Source organism: Erinaceus europaeus, chromosome 10 (assembly GCF_950295315.1).
Source record: "Erinaceus europaeus chromosome 10, mEriEur2.1, whole genome shotgun sequence".
NCBI classification, from domain to species: Eukaryota; Metazoa; Chordata; class Mammalia; order Eulipotyphla; family Erinaceidae; genus Erinaceus; species Erinaceus europaeus.
The window spans coordinates 33971607-33989312 of NC_080171.1; the positions used below are offsets into that span (position 1 = coordinate 33971607).

Sequence of the window (17706 nt, forward strand, 5' to 3'; positions counted from 1 at the left end):
CTATTTTAAAAAATATTTACTTATTGGATAGAGACAGCCAGAAATTGATTGGGAAGGGAGTGATAGAGAGGGCAAGAGACAGAGACCTGCAATACTGCTTCACTGCTCACAAAGTTTTCCCCCTGCAGGTGGGGATTGGGTCTTGAACTAAAATTACTGATGACCTCAAAGAATTTTTATTCGTGTAGGTTTTATGTCTTGAAAATGTTCTGTATTTGAAAATAAGACAATATTTGCTTCACTCAAAACAGCTAAAGTTCTACTTAATTATGTTAACATAATAGTGTTTGTCAAAAAAAATGCTATGTATTTATTTAGGAAGAAGATAGGAGGAGAGAGAGAAAGCACCAGACATCCATCACTCTGGGACATGTGCTGCCGGGGATTGAAATCAGGACCTCAGGCTTGAGAATCCAAGTCCTTATCTACTATTCACCCTTCTGGACCACTAGATATTTTTCCTCATATTTGTAATTTATTTATTGCCTGGCTTCTAAATTCAGAGCACTCTTCAACTTTGGCTTATGGTGGTATGAGAGATTGAACGTGGGATTTCAGAGCTTCAGTCATAAAAGTTTTACATAATCATCCTCCCCCCCCCCCCATTGCCTGATTTTGTCAGGATAACTGAATTCTCATCAGTTTGTGCATTCTATCTGTTGTAATACCTTGCTTTGGTTGAAGTATAGGAAGAAAATTTGGCCTCAAGATTTTTTTGTAAGAGAGTCTGGAAACCTCAGGAATCCTTGAACCAAACTTTTGAGAATCTCTGCTATAAAGTCAGCTTGAAGGGCGGTAGTGCATACAATTCAGCACACACTGTATTGTACTCAAGGGCCTGGGCTCAAACCCCTGGTCCCCACCTGTGGGGAGTTGGGAGAGGAACTTCACAAATGATAGAGTAGAGCAGTGTTACAGATAGATCTCTCCCTTTGCCCTCTCAATTCCTATCATATTGAATTATATATATATATATAAAATAAATTATAAATGATTATATATAAAAAATTTTAAGTTTATAAATTATATATATAAAATTTATTGATATATATTTAAAGTTATCTTGAGGGCTAGGAAGATAGCATAATGGTTTTGCAAAAAGGCTTGTCTACCTGAGGAATTAGAGGTCCCAGGTTCAATCTTTAGTACCACCATAAGCCCGAGTTGAGCAGTGCTCTGGTAATAAATAAAAATGATAAAATAAAAAAGAAAGAAAAATGATAAATTAGTAGCTTGAAACATCTGTAATTGGCAAATAGTTGTGTGACTTTAAAGAAAATATGATAAGAGGGGGTGCTGGATGGTGGCACACCAGGTTAAGTACTAAGTGCAAGTGCCTGTGAAGGAACTGGGTTTGAGCCTCCACTCCCTACCTTCCTCTCTCTCTCCCTCTTTATTTCTACCTCCTCTCAACTTCTCTCTTACCTATCCAATGAAATGGGAAAAAATGTCTGCCAGGAGCAGAATCGTAGTGCCAGCACCAAGCCCCAGTGACAACCCTGGGGTCAAAATAGAAACCGTGATAGAGGGAGCTGGTTTGCGGTGTACGTGGTTGAGCGTATATGTTAATAGTGCTTAAAATCAAGTTTTATGCCTCCCGGTCTCCAGATGCAGAGAAGAGGCATCATGAGTGCTAAAACAGTGCTGCAGGTGTCTTTTCTCTTCCTCTCTATTCCCCCTCCCCTCTGAATTTCTCTGGCTATCCAAAATAAAATAAAGAAGGAAAATATGACAGAATACTGCTTTGCTCACGTGGCAAAGCACACAAGTTACCATGTGCAAGAATCTGGGTTTGAGCCCTAGGTTACCACTACACAGGAGGAGCTATAGGCTGGAAGATAGCTTTCTAAGTGATGGAGAGGTGCTTTGGTATCTATCTCTCACCTGCTCTTCTTGTCTTTCACCTTTTACCTAGAGCAAAGGGTGGAAAAATGAGAGAAATCCAGCAGGTACTAAATCCCAGTGATAACCAAGGTGTCAGAGAGAGAGAGAGAGAGAGAGAGAGAAAGAAAGAAAGAAAGAAAGAAAGAAAGAAAGAAAGGAGGTATATGTGTGTTTAGATACTTATTAACAAAAGAAGTATTTCTTGAGCATTTACTAGATGCCAAGTAAGAATTCTGAGAGAGACTACTTCATGTGTACTTCATGTTTGCAATGATGTCCTTTATTTTTTATTTTATTATTTTTTTGTACTGGGGGGATTAATGGTTTACAGTCAACAGTAATATATAGTAGTTTGTACATATGTCACATTTTTCAGTTTTCCACATAACAATTCAACCTCCACTAAGTCCTGCCATCATGTTTCAGGACTTGACCCCCCACCGCCATCCCAGTCTTTTACTTTGGCACAATACACCAAATGCAGTCCAAGTTCTAGTTTAGCTTAGTTGTCTGAGTAAGTTGTGGTATATATACACAATGGAATACTACTCAGCTATTTAAAATAGTGATTTCACTTTCTTCCTTTTATTTTTATAAAATGTTTTTTCTTTAGTGAGGGATACAGAGAGACCAGAGCACTGCTCAAGTTTGCCTTATGGTGGTGCTGGGGATTGAACCTAGGGATCTTAGAACCTCAGGCGTGCAAATTGTTTTGCACAACCATTATGCTGTCTCCCCAGCCCCATGAATTCACTTCTTCACCTCTTCTTTCTTGGATGGAATTTGAAGGAATCATGTTAAGTGACATAAGTCAGAAAGAGAAAAATGAGTATGGGTTGATTTCATAGAAGTTGAAAATACGAACAGAAGTTTGGAAAACACAAAACAGAACTTAAAGTAATGTCTTTTAATAGCACACTTATTTTTTAATAGGAAAAGTGCTAAAATCCCAAGCCAGATGTGATCACTGTTTAGAAAAATGGGCTGTCTACAGGCTGTCTGGGAGAGATTGCAGAGAAAGGATCTTTCCTTATAGGTGTAACTCAACAATGGGCCTCAGAAGATCTTTGAAGCCCACTAAAATTCAGTAGAGTATTGAGGGTCTTTGCTCTTTTGCATCATATTAGTATGAGATCATCAGTTTTGCAATTTTCAGAAGGCATTTCTGATCCTGAAAGGTCTAGGCACTGCTCCTCTACTTTAGAGGTGACAATGATGGAGCCATCACCATTTTAACCTTCAATGGGTAGTTAATGCAATGGAGATTGGATACTGTCTTTTCAAGGGGCTTGTCACTCATGCAACTGGTTTCTAAAATTGACAGCTCATTTTTTTTTTAACTTATTGAAAGTAGTTACTATGATCTCTATATTTAGCACAAGGTAGTAGTACTCCCCCACCCCATTGTGCTTGAATAGTTAATTGACAGATAGAGCCAGATCCTAGGTAAATAGCTCTCATGACTTTTTCTACAAAAAATAAAGAATAAATAATGAACATTGTTTCACATAATACGTTTACTATTTCAGCCTTTGTCTGAAATTTTTTTTTTTTTTATTATCACCTTAAGTCATAGGATTCTTTATTTTCTTTTAACAAGAGCACTGCATAGCTCTGGTTTATGGTGGTGCAGGGGCTTAAACTTTGGAGCCTTAGGCATGAGAGTCTCTTAGCTTAACCATTATGCTGTCTACACCCGCCCACACCTAGGATACTTTAACTGTGGCAATTTGAGGGATGGTAGAAGCAACACTGATTTGGGATAAAGGTGGAAATCTGAACTTTGGCTGTGTTGGCATAGATTTTCATCCTTTTGAACTTTTTCCCCTCTAGACTCATATGTAAATTGTGAGCAACTGCTTTGCAGGGCAAGGCACCAGTGACTACAAATGGCAAGTCGTCAAAGTTGTAAACCTTTAGACATGTCTTCCCCATCTCATCCTGCAAGGTAGCAAGACAGTAGTAAATGCATTATGTCAAGCTCAGCATAGAACTTGCATTTTTCTTTTTTGAAAGTACAGTGCATGGGGCAGTTGTATAGATAAAGGTCTGTTAGACAGGTTGCCCATCACTGATGTTTTTTCCATGTCAGCTCCATGAAACCAACAACCCCAGCTTCTTAACCTAATCAGTCTCATGATGCTTAAATTCACCAAAGGTAAGCTAGGACCAGAAAGAAGTCCTTTCTAAAACACTTTCTTCTTTTCCCCCCTCTCCTCCTCTCTCTCTTTTTTTAAAATTTCTTTATGGGGGATTAATTTTTTTTTTTTTTAATTTAAGAAAGGAGACATTAACAAAATCATAGGATGGGGGGGTACAACTCCACACAATTCCCACCACCCAATCTCCATATCCCCTCCCCTACCCAATAGCTTATCCATTCTCTATCCCTCTGGGAGCATGGGCCCAGGGTCATTGTAGGTTGCAGAAGGTGGAAGGTCTGGCTTCTGTAATTGCTTCACTACTGAACATGGGCGTTGACTGGTCGATCCATACTTCCAGTCTGCCTCTCTATCTCCCTAGTAGGGTGGGTCTCTGGGGAAGTGGAGCTCCAGGACACATTGGTGGGGTCTTCAGTCCAGGGAAGCCTGGTCGGCATCCTGATGGCATCTGGAACCTGGGGGTGTTTCCAGGAGTTGTTGGGAATCAGGCCAGTAGCTCCTTCTCAATCGCCATCTTGGCTCCACCTCCTGGGGGATTAATGTTTTACAGTCAACAGTAAATACAGTAGTTTGTACATGCATAATATTTCCCAATTTTTCACATAACAATACAACCCCCACTAGGTCCTCTGACATCATGTTCCAGGACATGAACTCCCCCCCCCCAACCCCCACCCCAGAGTCTTTTATTTTGGTGCAATCCACCAACTCCAATCCAAGTTCTGTTTCTCCCCCTCCCCTGCTCTTCCTCTTCCTTTTCCTTAATTTTAATGAAAGGATAGAAGACTGGCTACGCAAGAAGGGCAAACGCTAGAAGAAGAAGAAGAAGAAGAGGTATATAGGAATTGAACATGGTTCTTCAGACATACACTGAAATGTCTCCTCAGCCCCTCTAAAACATTTTCTAAATGTTTGTGAATGTATCTAGATATAATTTCTACCAAGGAATTGCATGACAGTAAGGGATAAACTGAAATGAGCCAGGCCTTTGATTCATTGGAAAGTAGTACCCTGTCTTAAGCAGTTGCCTCAGCAGATACTTTGAGTTTGCAAAGGTAAATCAGCTGGGAAAATGGGCATCTTGTCTTGAGAATGGTGAGCTCTCAAAAGAAAGGAAAGCCGGCCCCTGTGGTTTCCAGATTTTGGGGGAGTGGTATAAATCTAAAAAAAAAATCATAATCAGAGAAGTTTTTCCTTCCACAAACCTTTTTTATTTTTTAGATTTCAATTTGTCTACTTTAATTAGAAAACTTAACGCCCACCATTTGGAATAGGTGTTCATTCCTTTTCCTCTCCAGTCATTTTTTACCTTTCCTTCTGAAACACAGTTAAGCAGCAAAGTGTCTTCCTCTTTCAGATAAACAGAGGTTGTGGGAAGTGTTTCCATGTAGTGAAACAAATTAGTCAAATTGTGACCCAGTGCTTCAGGCACAGTAGCAGTGTTTTTCTAAAGGCTGGAAGCTGGATATTTTCACTGTGACCAAGGTTCTACTTAGGAGAGTCAGATCCTTAAGGTTATGAGGTCATTTGAATGTTATTCTATTTATTTTCAACTCTATGTATCCTTTTTGTATTAGTTTGCTTTGCTGGGGAAGGTGAGTTAAAAGACAAGCTTGGGGTAGAGAAAGTAATGCCAAAAATATTTATCTCATAGTTAAATTTCTCCACCATTTTAAAGTATTTTTTGTGTCTATGTCTTTTACATTTTCATTTCAGGGGGTTGTCCCGACTACATGTGACAGTACTGAGTTCCCAGGCTAGGATGCAAGAATACAGTTTCTTTCTATGTTTTCTATTTAGGCTATAGGAAAAATAAGATGTGTCACTTTCAGACCCTCATCACAGCTACGACTTCCCACAAGTGATACAGTTTCATGTGGACACATTGTCTTATTCCTGACCATTTTTTTCTTAAACCATTGACAAAGTAGGTGCCCCTTTTGTGGGTTATAAAATTCTTTGTTGAAATGTGAGGCTGAATTTAATTGACCAGTTGGACTGCAGAAAAATGTACAGCATAGGGTGATGGCTTAATTGGTACCAGGTGTAGATGGAGAAGGCACACAGATGTGATGGGGTGCTTCATTACCTAATTGTTTTAATGTTCACAGAGAAGTTAATTGTCAGTGTAGAGTGTGCTAGCAAATTAGGTTCCCCCTACCTTAGTGTAACTGAAGATAAATGAGGTGTCATGAGTTTCCAGTCTGTACCTCTGACACAAACACTTTTACTACAGGGAGGAGAAAGACCCCCAAGGGGAATCTGCATGGCAGTGAAAGAAATCCATTTGAATAATGTGTATTATTTTCACATTAGGGAAGCCTGCCTAGCTTTTGCCTCATTCACAAGTGAGTTTTCCCCTCATATTTGCTGCTCTTGGCTTCAAGGTTTAGACTGGTTGGGAGGAAAGTAACTTTGAAATCTCGGAATAGATTGATTGATAGATAGACAGATAGATAGATACATGAAGGTTGTGTAACAAGTCTTCTGCTAACACTGACAGTGTAGTGTTGCATTAAACTTGTTTCTTTGGTATTTTCTGGTTTTTATCTTCTGAAATATCTCTGTCTGCATGAGCTGTCATTACTGTTAAATTGCCAAAGAAAAGTAAAATCCTAGGGGCAAGACATAGTAAGCAGCTGGTCTCTCCCTCAATCTTGAGAGGGTTTCAAAGCGTCACTTTCAAGTATCATTGTCTAGAATGGTCAGAATAAGTTCATATTAATTCCAAATCTTGGCATTTTCTTTTGATTCAATTGAATGTTCTCTAACGACCAAGAAACCAATGTCCCACTTACATTGTACGTTTGTAATGGAAGATTTTGATAACGCTTTGGGTGTTGGTTTTTATATTATTTCAGGAGAATACACTGTTTACTTCTGCCCACTAGGTTTAAATACTGGAAATGCTCTAGCTCATACCCATGGAACTCCAGCTGGGAATGATCCTAATATGTATTTTTATAAAACATTATTCAATTAATGTTATAAAATTTGACCATTCAAATTGGATGCTACTTTTTCTGTTCTATACTGGCTAAATCTTCTACTTATTCAAAACTGGTTTTTCTCATCTCAGAACTGTTAGTACAAGTAGAAGAGATTCTCAGGAAGCATTCTGACAGTTGACCTGTTATCAGTGGAGATGCCCATTGAAATTTTATGTTCTCAGAAAATTATTGACTTTCTATTTTTTATGTTTGTTATTGGACAGAGACAGAGAGAAACAGGTGGAAGGGGGAGATAGAGAGGGAAGGAGAGAGACACCTGCAGCCTTTTATATCTAGGGATATAAAGAGGAGAAAGGAAAGTAGAGAGAACACACACACACACACACACACACACAGTCCACTGAGTCAGATTTCTTCCCCAAAATAATAATAATTCACAAGCAAGTATCAGTGAATTCAGAAAACAAAAGGAGGAGGAAGGAAGGAAAAGAATTAAAAAGAAAAAAGAAAGAAAGGAAGAGCAGTGAAAGGAAAGAATTTTTTTTTTTTTTTTTTTTTTTTAGCTAGGAGGAGAGAAAAAGGAGAGTGGAGGGAAGAGGTAGAGAGAAACAAGTTCCTCTGACAGTGGATAGGACACTCACCCAGCAGTGGAAAAAAACAACAGTTAATTTTGGTTAACCTGAAGTAGGTGGTTGGAAAAGGGACACATGTCTATAATAATAGTAATAATAAGATAAAATAGAGAAAGAAAAAAAAAACCTCTAATAGTCAGTCTGCAGCTTGGACTGCTCTGGATTGGCTGCAGGCAGTCTGAGCAAAAACAGCCAATTGTAAGAAGTATTAAAAAAAAAACAAAAAAAACCTCCAGGTAGTCTTTCCCAGGCAGGCATGAGGCTCTGATTGGTCAGGATTTTTGTCACTCAAATAGAGCTTCAGCCACTTAAAAATAAAGAGAAGTTAAACAAAAAGGAAGAGGGTTGGAATGACACCACTAGTGAGCCAAGAATCTTGGTAAAGAAATAGCTCAGTGGGAAGCCTGCTGGAAGTGGTCGTCCATCCCCTGGGGGATGGCTCTGGGGTTGGGGGGTGAGCTCAGAAATAATCAAAAGATTTTCCTTTGTTCCCCTGGCCTCCGTTTATAAGCCGAACAGAGAGTTATGGGACTGTATTTTGTTGTCACTCTGACCAGCCCGTGTTCACCCTCCTACAGACAACCCAGTATCCTACCCTTTCCACAGAATCCCGGGTTGCAAGCTGCTGCTGCTCGGAGCTCACAGCAGCTGTAGCTCCAAAGTCACCATCTTGGCTCTGCCAAAATCTTAACTTTTGAAGCATTCAAGGGATATTTAGTCAGTAATCAGGTGTAATTTCTTCATTTTTAAAGTATGTATAAGTAGTTCATAATGAACATCAAAATGACTATATTCTACCCTGAGCCATAGGTTAAATGAGATGAGGGCCAAGCACAGCATGAAAGAGAAATACATCATAGTTATGGAGTTACTGTTGGGTTTCTGGAGAGCAGATGCAGGAACCATAAAGATTAGGGTAACCTAAACTGTAGTTAACCAAATTGGTGGTGGTGTTGCAGATAATGAAATTCACTAGGCTTGAGTTGTTTGCTTAAGTCAAGAACAACCATGGAAGGATGAATATGGGATAATCTCACTCACAGGCAGAAGTTGAAAAACAAGATCAGAAGAGAAAACACTAAGCAGAACTTGGACTGGAGTTGGTGTATTGCACCAAAGTAAAAGACTCTGGGGTGGGGGTGGGGGAGAACAGGTCCTGGAAAAGGATGACGGAAGACTTGGTGGGGTTTTGTTGTTATATGGAAAACTGGGAAATGTTATGCATGTACAAACTATTGTATTTACTGTTGACTATAAAACATTAATCCCCCAATAAAGAAGAGAAAGAAAAGAAAAAAAAGTGAAAGTATGAGCATCAAGGCTGGGAGATGAGAACAGTTACACACAGGAAACTGGTTCCCTGGGAACAAAGGTATAAAAGGCAGTGATGCTTTCTGGGTAGGACTGCCTAAAGTAGAAAGCTTGCCTGGTAGGTGTGCTATTGTGTGAGCCAGCACCGCCTGACTCCACTGGGGCTCTCCCATACTCTTCTAGCCACACTCTGCTGCCTTGTTTTGAGTCAGTTTTACAGCATCCAAGGGTCTGATGAGGTACTTTGTTTTGCATCTTGTTGAATCTTGTCATTTGAATGGGACCAATTTTCAGATAAGCAGGGTTGCTAATTACTAGCCCTGTCCAAATTTAGAAGAACTTTCAAAGCATTTCAAAACCCCAGTCAGATTCTAAGCCTTATTTAAACTACTCAAGTAGGAATTATATGAGTTTTCACATACAGAGTGGAGGCCTCAAATCTTGATATGCTTACTCATCCAGCCGCAGAAACATTGTTTCTAACAGAGATGACATTGTTCCTATTGGAAATGTGGTTCACTTTGTGTTTTTAGTATCACTTGACATCATTAGAAAAATATTACTAAAACACTGAGTGCCTGAGGGTTTGAATGTCCAGTACTGGGTTTTATGGCAGGGCTATAAAGGTTACCTTGTGCAGAGATTAAAATTAGCAATGGACAACTACACTATCATCTTCTGGGTATATGGACAGATGTAAGGTTGAATACAACACAGCTCTGCTCTCAACGCATCTGCTGAATCTGGAGGTGAATTTTTGACTGTAACACTCACACAAGCAAGTATATCTGGATACTTTTACATGTGAGCACATACTGTTCTTTCCTTCCTGGTTCATCTTTTCTTAATACTGTGCAGTTTCAGGTCTATATTTTCTCACTCACCAAGTCTGGGTTGGAAGGGTTCAGTTTTGCTTAATGGGGGATAGACAATTACAAAGGTTATTAGTCCAGTGATCTTGCCAGCTCACTTTTCAGCACCACACATTGGTAAAAGCATTATTCTGTATTGAATAGGTTGGGCTTTCCCCTCTTATGTAAGCCTTCTGGCATCTTTGTAGCTTGAATGGTCATGAATGAAAAATCAGGCTTACTTCAGAGTCTGCCCATGAAGTAGGCAGAGACATCTGATTGCCTTCTATTCCCTAGGTTATTTTCCTTTTTTTTTTTTTTTAATATATATTAGGCTGTTGGACCAGGGAAATAATTCATACAGCAGTTTATGTAATGAACTTATATGCCTGAGACTTCAAGGTCCTATGTTCAGCCCCTGGCACCACCATAAGGTGGAGCTGAGCAATCCTGGTTTAAAAGAAAAACAAAAATAACAAAATTTATTTTTATGAGAGGGAGGAATGTGAAGAGGGAGGGGTGGAGGGGGGGGAGAGAGAGAGACTGACTGACTGACTGACTGACTGACTGACTGACTGACTGACTGACTGACTGACTTGACTGACTGACTCAGACAGAACACAGAACTTAGGACTTCAGTATTAGTAAGTACTGTGCTCTAACTTCTGTCTCTGTGGGCTTGAGCCCTAGTTCCTCCTGCATGTAGTTGAGCTGTAGACACTGGCATGGGAGATCGTTGAGAAGCTGCCACCTGGCTGATTACCTTTGGCTAGTTAGGAGCTATGACCCATGACTTCAAAATGTGCTGTGGAATTGCTCCTTGTGTATATACCATTGCATTAGAGGTGGTCTAACAATGTGTCTCCTACTCCTTTTAGTTGAAATTATGACAGGAAAAAAGGTAACATACTTGTCTGTTGGCCCTGGATACCCCTCTTTTAGTTCTCCAACATCCTTCAGAAATGGGAGTTATCTGAGCTTTTTGAGAGGTCTTTTTGCACAATTTCTTAAGCATTGTACAAGACAGTAACACGCCACTGAACAAATTGCCCCCTTGCATATGTTAATCCTCCACTTAAAAGAACTCATTGTTACTTGTTCTGATGCTTTAGCCTGAGGGGAGAAGGGAATTAAAGGGATGTCAGATCTTGTCATGTGACCCTAAATATCTAAAATGGCTGTTTTCTTTGGGTCAGCAGTTCCACACTGGCACATAGGAATGAAAGTATCCTGTGTGGTTTGTAGAAAAGATTAGTTTTTGTTCCTGCTTTTGTCTGTGGGAGCTGCCTCACTGTTGAAGATCTATTGGCTGAAATTTCCTCTTTGGGTCTTAAATTTCAGTGCTATTGGCGAGGAACCCCAAATCTTATTTTCAACAGTAAATTAAATGAATTCAGAATAGTTCCTTTATTGTTGCTGTGGAAAATGTGATTTTGCCTTTTAGGAAATCATGCTGTTAGTCCTACCTGATCTCTCCCCACCCCTTCTGTTTCTCTGTATTTTAAGAGTCTGTAGGGAACATTGACTTTTATAGTCAGAAAATGTCTGACACGGTAGTCTCAGGTTTTGCTCATAGGCCATTTATATTCCTGACCTAGAAGTCAGTGGGAAAGGGTGGTGGTGATGGGGGGTGGGTAGCACTATATGCACATATGAATAGCAGTCTCATTTCTTTAACACTAAACAGAAGAACATTTGAAGTGAGTAGGGCCTGAAGGAGTTACTAGGCATTGGAAGGTTTGACTTTATAGTTAGACCCCTCCTTAAGTGTTTGCTGTCAAAGTCTTGAGAAGAGATGAAAGTGGAATGAAAGACCCTATAGGTATCTCCTTTTCTAGAAAGTTGCTGCATCTAAATTGGGTGTTCATGTGTACAGATACCTGGAAAGAAATCTTTTAATTTTTATTTTTTTGTCTTGCAGAGTAATTCCCTCTTGGTCCCAGATAGTCTCAGAGGTACAGATAAACGCAGAAATGGACCAGAATTTTCCAACGACATCAAAAAAAGAAAGGTTGATGATAAGGATTCCAGCCATTATGTAAGCAAATAAAGGAATTGAAATATTTGTTGACTTATTTCTCATCTTCGTGTACTTTTAGATCTTTGTGAGAGTTTTGCTTTTCTTAAAATAGGCCATGGTGAGGATAGATTCTTTCATTGCAGGATATTATTCCTTGTTAGGATTATAGTATGCTTCTTCCAAGCTTCTTAGTCTCTTACATTTTAAACTTTCTGCCTTAGTCCTTCCAAGCAGGACAGAGCCCCATGGGTATGAAGTCTGTGCAGTGAAAGGCATGTAACTCTCCTTAGCTGAACACTCTGCTCTCATTGCTTTCATATTCTCAATATTTGAAACAGACACTACACTTTAATTTTGTTCTTGATTCTATCATAATAAAATACTCAGAGTGAGAATTTTGATGTCAGAAAATACCTTTTTGCATACTGTTCTAATGCAGTCAGGCATATATTTGGATTAAAGACAAGTTTCATCCTCTTCCACAGCAAACCGGTTAGTGATGGGAGTTCTTATTTAAAATGGAGCAAACGCTGTAGGCATCTAGTTCAAACTGAGTAGTTGAAATCATATGACAGGTTAATGGAGTGAGGACCTGTGACTCAGATCTTGCTAGAACCACCTTTAAGAAAGTAAACCAAACTAAATTGCCATTGGCTTTGGTCTCAGGACCATAAATATGGATGCATTCACAAATTAGTTAGCTTACCCTGTATTTTTTAATATTTATTTTTAATATGTATTTATTCTTTATTCCCTTTTGTTATCCTTGTTGTTTTATTGTTGTAGTTATTATTGATGTCGTTGTTGTTGGATAGGACAGACAGAAATGGAGAGAAGAGGGGAAGACAGAGAGGGGAAGAGAAAGATAGACACCTGCAGACCTGCTTCACCGCCTATAAAGTGACTCCCCTGCAGGTGGGAAGTGGGGGGCTGGAACCAGGATCCTTCTGCTGGTCCTTGCGCTTTGCGCCACCTGCGCTTAACCCGCTGCGCTACCGCCCGACTCCCTACCCTGTATTCTTAATGCCTAAGAACATTTATACTTTACTGTAGACTCACTATGAGAGAATGGACTTTCATTAATGCTTTTTTTCTTTATTTTATTTCTTTTTAGAGATTGTTATTTCTGAATTATCCAGGTTTCCTCACTTGTTAATTAATGCTACTAGTGAAGCATGTGGTGCCTTTTTAATAGTCACTAAATATATCTAGTATCATTCTTTAAAAAGGGGAGGGGGAGGTTCCTCCCACTTGTAATGTTTTAGGTGCCATTAGAAAAATTAGTTAAGACCAGTGAGGTAACTCAGTGAGTAGAGAACCAAGCTTACTATATGTAATACTCCGGGTTTTTTTTTTTCTTGAGCACTGTATTAGAACACAATATAAAAGAACTGGATGGTGGAGCTGTAGTTTGGTATCTTTCCCCAGTAAAGCTAAAATTAAAAAGAATAAAATATTGTGCTGTGAAGTCACTCAATGCTGTGGTATATGTATGAGGCCCTGGATTCATTTCCCTAGCACCATATAAATAAAGAATAAAAAACAGTGAAAATGGGGGTCAGGTGGTAGTGCAGCAGGTTACTTTCTCTGAATACCCACTGTATGATTCTGTACTGGAATACATAAGGCCTGGCTTCTGGCTAAAAAGTAGGCAGTTTTGCCTGATCTGAACTTGTATTTTCAAACTCATTGCAACTTTAGCATTTTCTCTGATCAACAAATTATCTGGGTTTATGAAATTATGAAAATTATGAAATGAGACAAAGAGCCTTGCTGCAGGATGCCAGTGTCAGTATTTTCATCCTGTCTTCCTTCCATCTCTCCACAAACTTTCCAAAATGTTTGCTATAGAGGTTTACTCTTGGCATTAAGTTAGAACTTGTACCATATTTCAGCTAGTAGCTAGCTTTGTTAGTATTTTGTTTATTTTTTGTGGGAACTACTAGGGAATGTGGTTTTTCTTTGTAATTATGAACTGTCTTCGAACATTAGCTTGTTTGACTATCTTCAGTGTGATAAACATGGAAACCATGATGTGAAATTATGGTCTTTTTTTTAAATTTTTTTATTGGGGAATTAATGTTTTACATTCAACAGTAAATACAAGTTTGTATATGCATAATATTTCCCAGTTTTCCATATAACAATACTACCCCCAAGATTATGTTCTTAATATGAAATCCACTAGGAAAAGAACACTTGACACGTGCAGATTACTAGAGGGATTGAGTTATTGCAGGCATGTATTGAACCCTGACTTTGTGCTAAGTGTTTGCAACTCGTCCTCACCTATATGCAAATTGAGATTGTGAAACTGGTATGCTTCTGCTACACAATTTCTGCCTGGGGCTTTTGTAGCCCCAGGTTAAACTAGAAGAGTAGAAGGTGGTATTCCCAGTAATATATAAAGGTTAGTTCAGGCATGTCCCAAGCCTCTTCCTTTATTCCTTCCCCCCTCCCTTCCTCCCTCCACCTCTTCAAGTCTATTGCCAAGAGCTATACACATTTAATTGAACTTCAAACCACTTAATAAGTGGCTTTTTTTTTTTCCAGGACAGTGATGGTGACAAAAGTGATGACAACTTAGTTGTAGATGTGTCTAATGAGGTAACTATTCTTTGCATTAAACTTACTAGTGACTTACTAGTCTTGGTGTGTTGGTCTCATATGCCTTGATATATTAAGAATTTAATGTTGGATTTTCATGAAAAGAGAAGTAATCTGACACAGATTTTTATTTCCTAGTCATTGTGGGTTTCTAATTTGGGAGATTGGTGCCCCTTCCCGTGATGTAATCTTTAGGCAAAGTATTTTAGTATGAACTAGAATATATGGTTCCTAGCCTTTTCTTTACAGTGTCTTTATGGATTACAGTGAGATGCACACCTTGGAATCCCACAGATCTAAAAGACTTTTATCCTTCCCCTCAATTCAGAGAATTACTGTGGAAGTAGAATGTTAAAAAGAAAAGGCCTGCCCTTGCTAAGCAAAATAATGAGTATTTTGTTTATACTTGAGGACCCTTCTTCTCCAAGAGCAAGCCCCGCCCACTCACCCAGGGAAAATGGAATTGACAAAAACCGCCTGCTGAAGAAAGATGCTTCAAGCAGCCCAGCATCCACAGCCTCCTCAGGAAGTTCCACTTCTTTGAAATCCAAAGAAATGAGTTTGGTAGGTAAAAAGAACTGTCCTGTGCCTACTTTAGCTTGCTTTTCTTTGTGGCTCAAAGAACCTAACCTCTACTATATTTGAAATGGGGGACTTTACTGATGATGTTTTATGGTGTTTTGTTTGCTTGTTTTGTTTTGGATTGGGGCTTTTCACATGTGCTATTCCACTGCTTGAGTGACCCCCCCCCCCATTTCATATAGAGGAAAAGACAGAAAACAATAGAGACACCACAGTAATACTTCACCCTTCACAGAACTCCTCCAAATGCCATGCATGGTGCTCCCTTTCATGTAGCATTCTGGAATCCATGTAAGCTAACTTCTGGCCCCTTTTTAAGTGCTTAAAACTCCTGACTGCCAGGGAAGTGACTCAGCAGGTGGACTGCAGGACTTGCATGTGTTAGGGCCCTGAGTTAAATCCGTGATACCACATATGCCAAAGCATAATGGGGCTGCTCTGTTCTCTCTCTTTTTCATAAAGTAAGTATGAATACATCTTTATTAAAAGTATAATTTGGGAACTAAGAGTTCACTTAGTAGAACTCACTGTATTGGCAACCACATGGGAGCATCATGCAAAGGAAAGTTTCATGAGTGGTGAAGCAGTACTGTGGTGTCTTTCTTCCTTATTTCTTTGTCTTTCACCTGCTGTCTTGGGGAAGGGGGGGGGGTCGGTGGCCGACTGCTGAGAGTGGTGAAATTGTGGAGGCTCAAAGCCCCAGTGAAGCCCTGCTGAACAAAAAGAAAAGAACAAGCACTGCTCTTCTTTCTGTACTGCTCCAACACAGTGTTTACTCCCCCCCCACACACACACCCAGAGTTGGTTTTGAGCCACTGTGAGAAAGAGATCATAAAGTTGCATGTCCTTTGCCCTCTTACTTGGGGAATCTGTCCTTGGTAGAGGCAGATTTCCCAGTTGGCAAACAGTTTAAGTCTCCTGGGCTCTCAGAAGTCTTCATTTTCTTAAGTTGCCTGGTTTTCCAGGTTTCTACCAGGTGGTACTTGGGGGTAAGCCTGGACTGACATAGGGACCTGCATCAGAGCCCCCCTTCATGCTTTGAGTCATTTGCCAAACATTGTGGAAAGCATTATCTCTTAGCTTCCAGTAACTGAGCCATGGCAACCCTGCACTTAATTCTTAGTACAGTTTGCCGTTTTACCCATGGGGAGGAGAGCCTGAGAAAATTGCCAAATTACACAGCCTGAGGCCATAGCTGTGATGTCCCTCTAGTCCAGATACAACATAGCATTTTTCAGACTCTGACTTAAAGGACCTGAAAGGTTGATAAACAGAGCTGTAAAGTCCCAGCTCCTGAAAGTCCCTGCACTAGTGGGTTTATACTGATTATAGGCAAGTGGGTGCTATAGCTCTACTCTTAAGGGAATGTTCTCTTTAGGGGAAATTCACAACAACCAAACTGACGCTAGGGCTCTGCTTCTGAGATAATGCTTTGCTTCTCTCATCAAGTCAGTTGGCCCACCTGCCTCTCCCCATTCTCAATCCAACCACTGTTAAAAGACAAGATTAGAACAGGGTTTTCCCCCCTCTAACACTCCTGGCTACCAAGACGTTTGTTTCTGAGTAACTGGGAACTTTTCTCCTGGTGGTCATCATTCTAACTTGACATTGATCCAAAGTCCACAAGGCTGATGGAAAAATACTTTTTTTAAAATAAAAATCTGCAGAGGAAGAAGTGTGATCATGTTCTGTGTCTCTAGCTAGAGTTTTAATTCTGGCAGGAAGAGGAAAGGTCAACATTACTCGCTCACAAGTTAATGCTGTCAACATTGTGTGGATTTATGAAAATTGGCTGAGGGAGTAGCTAGAAGGTGCCCAGTGTCCCAGCTGCTGTTGTGATAAATTGTGTAATATGGCTTGGATTAAAAATAATACTCATTTAATTTGTTTAATGATACCAGCATGAAAAAGCCAGCACGCCTGTGCTGAAATCCAGCACACCAACGCCTAGGAGCGACATGCCAACACCAGGCACCAGCGCCACTCCAGGACTCCGTCCAGGCCTCGGCAAACCTCCAACCATGGACCCCCTTGTTAACCAAGCCGGTAGAGTGTTGCCTCTTATGCTTTGTTTGGTTTCTCCCTTTTCCAGCTTGATTCTTCGTCTGTTTATCTCATGACACAATTTCTTCATGAATATGAAATGCACTTACTGCCTGCCTCCCCCCTTCTTATCGCTGTAAAGCCACGATAAGAAACAGATGTTTGTCCTTGGGTTTCAGCAGCTGCACCCTATTCTCTCTCTGACTGTTTACATTTGACTTTTCTTTATTTCCAAATAATCCAAATGCTAGGTACTTCAATAAAGTTTCTGATAATTATTCTGAATGTAAGCTCCTTTCCAAACTATCATTGTGTGTCTGAGTTTGCTAATATTGACTGAAACAGCTAGACTGACTGGCCCAAGTTTGCTTCTTGCTTACTTTAGTTGGATGGTTTTTCTGTCAATTCCTCCCTCAGGAATCAGGGGTCTCTCCTTCAGTAGAAATTGGGAGGGATATACTTAGTTTCCAACCCATGAATGAACTCATAATTTAAAATTTTATCTTCCTCACTGGGGAAGGGAAAAAAAGTAACATTCTGGGTCCAAAGGGAACAAGGCACCAGACTATCCCTCATAAACACGTGCTTTGATTTACATAAATCCAGGATGGGGTTTTTGTTTGGAATTTGAACCAGGGAATGCAGAGTTCAGATTGAAGGAGA

General features: G+C 39.9%; 1 protein-coding gene across 12 annotated transcripts in view; it reads left to right on the top strand.

The window, feature by feature from the left end:
- TLE1 (TLE family member 1, transcriptional corepressor) overlaps positions 1–17706 on the top strand; it is a 107569-nt gene that overhangs the window by 59579 nt on the left and 30284 nt on the right. For all 12 annotated transcript variants that reach the window (XM_060199514.1, XM_060199515.1, XM_060199519.1 and 9 more), the window contains 4 exons: positions 11713–11829; positions 14365–14418; positions 14830–14982; positions 16902–17046. In XM_060199514.1, the coding sequence (XP_060055497.1) occupies positions 11713–11829; positions 14365–14418; positions 14830–14982; positions 16902–17046 (469 nt within the window). The remainder of the gene's footprint in view (positions 1–11712; positions 11830–14364; positions 14419–14829; positions 14983–16901; positions 17047–17706) is intronic.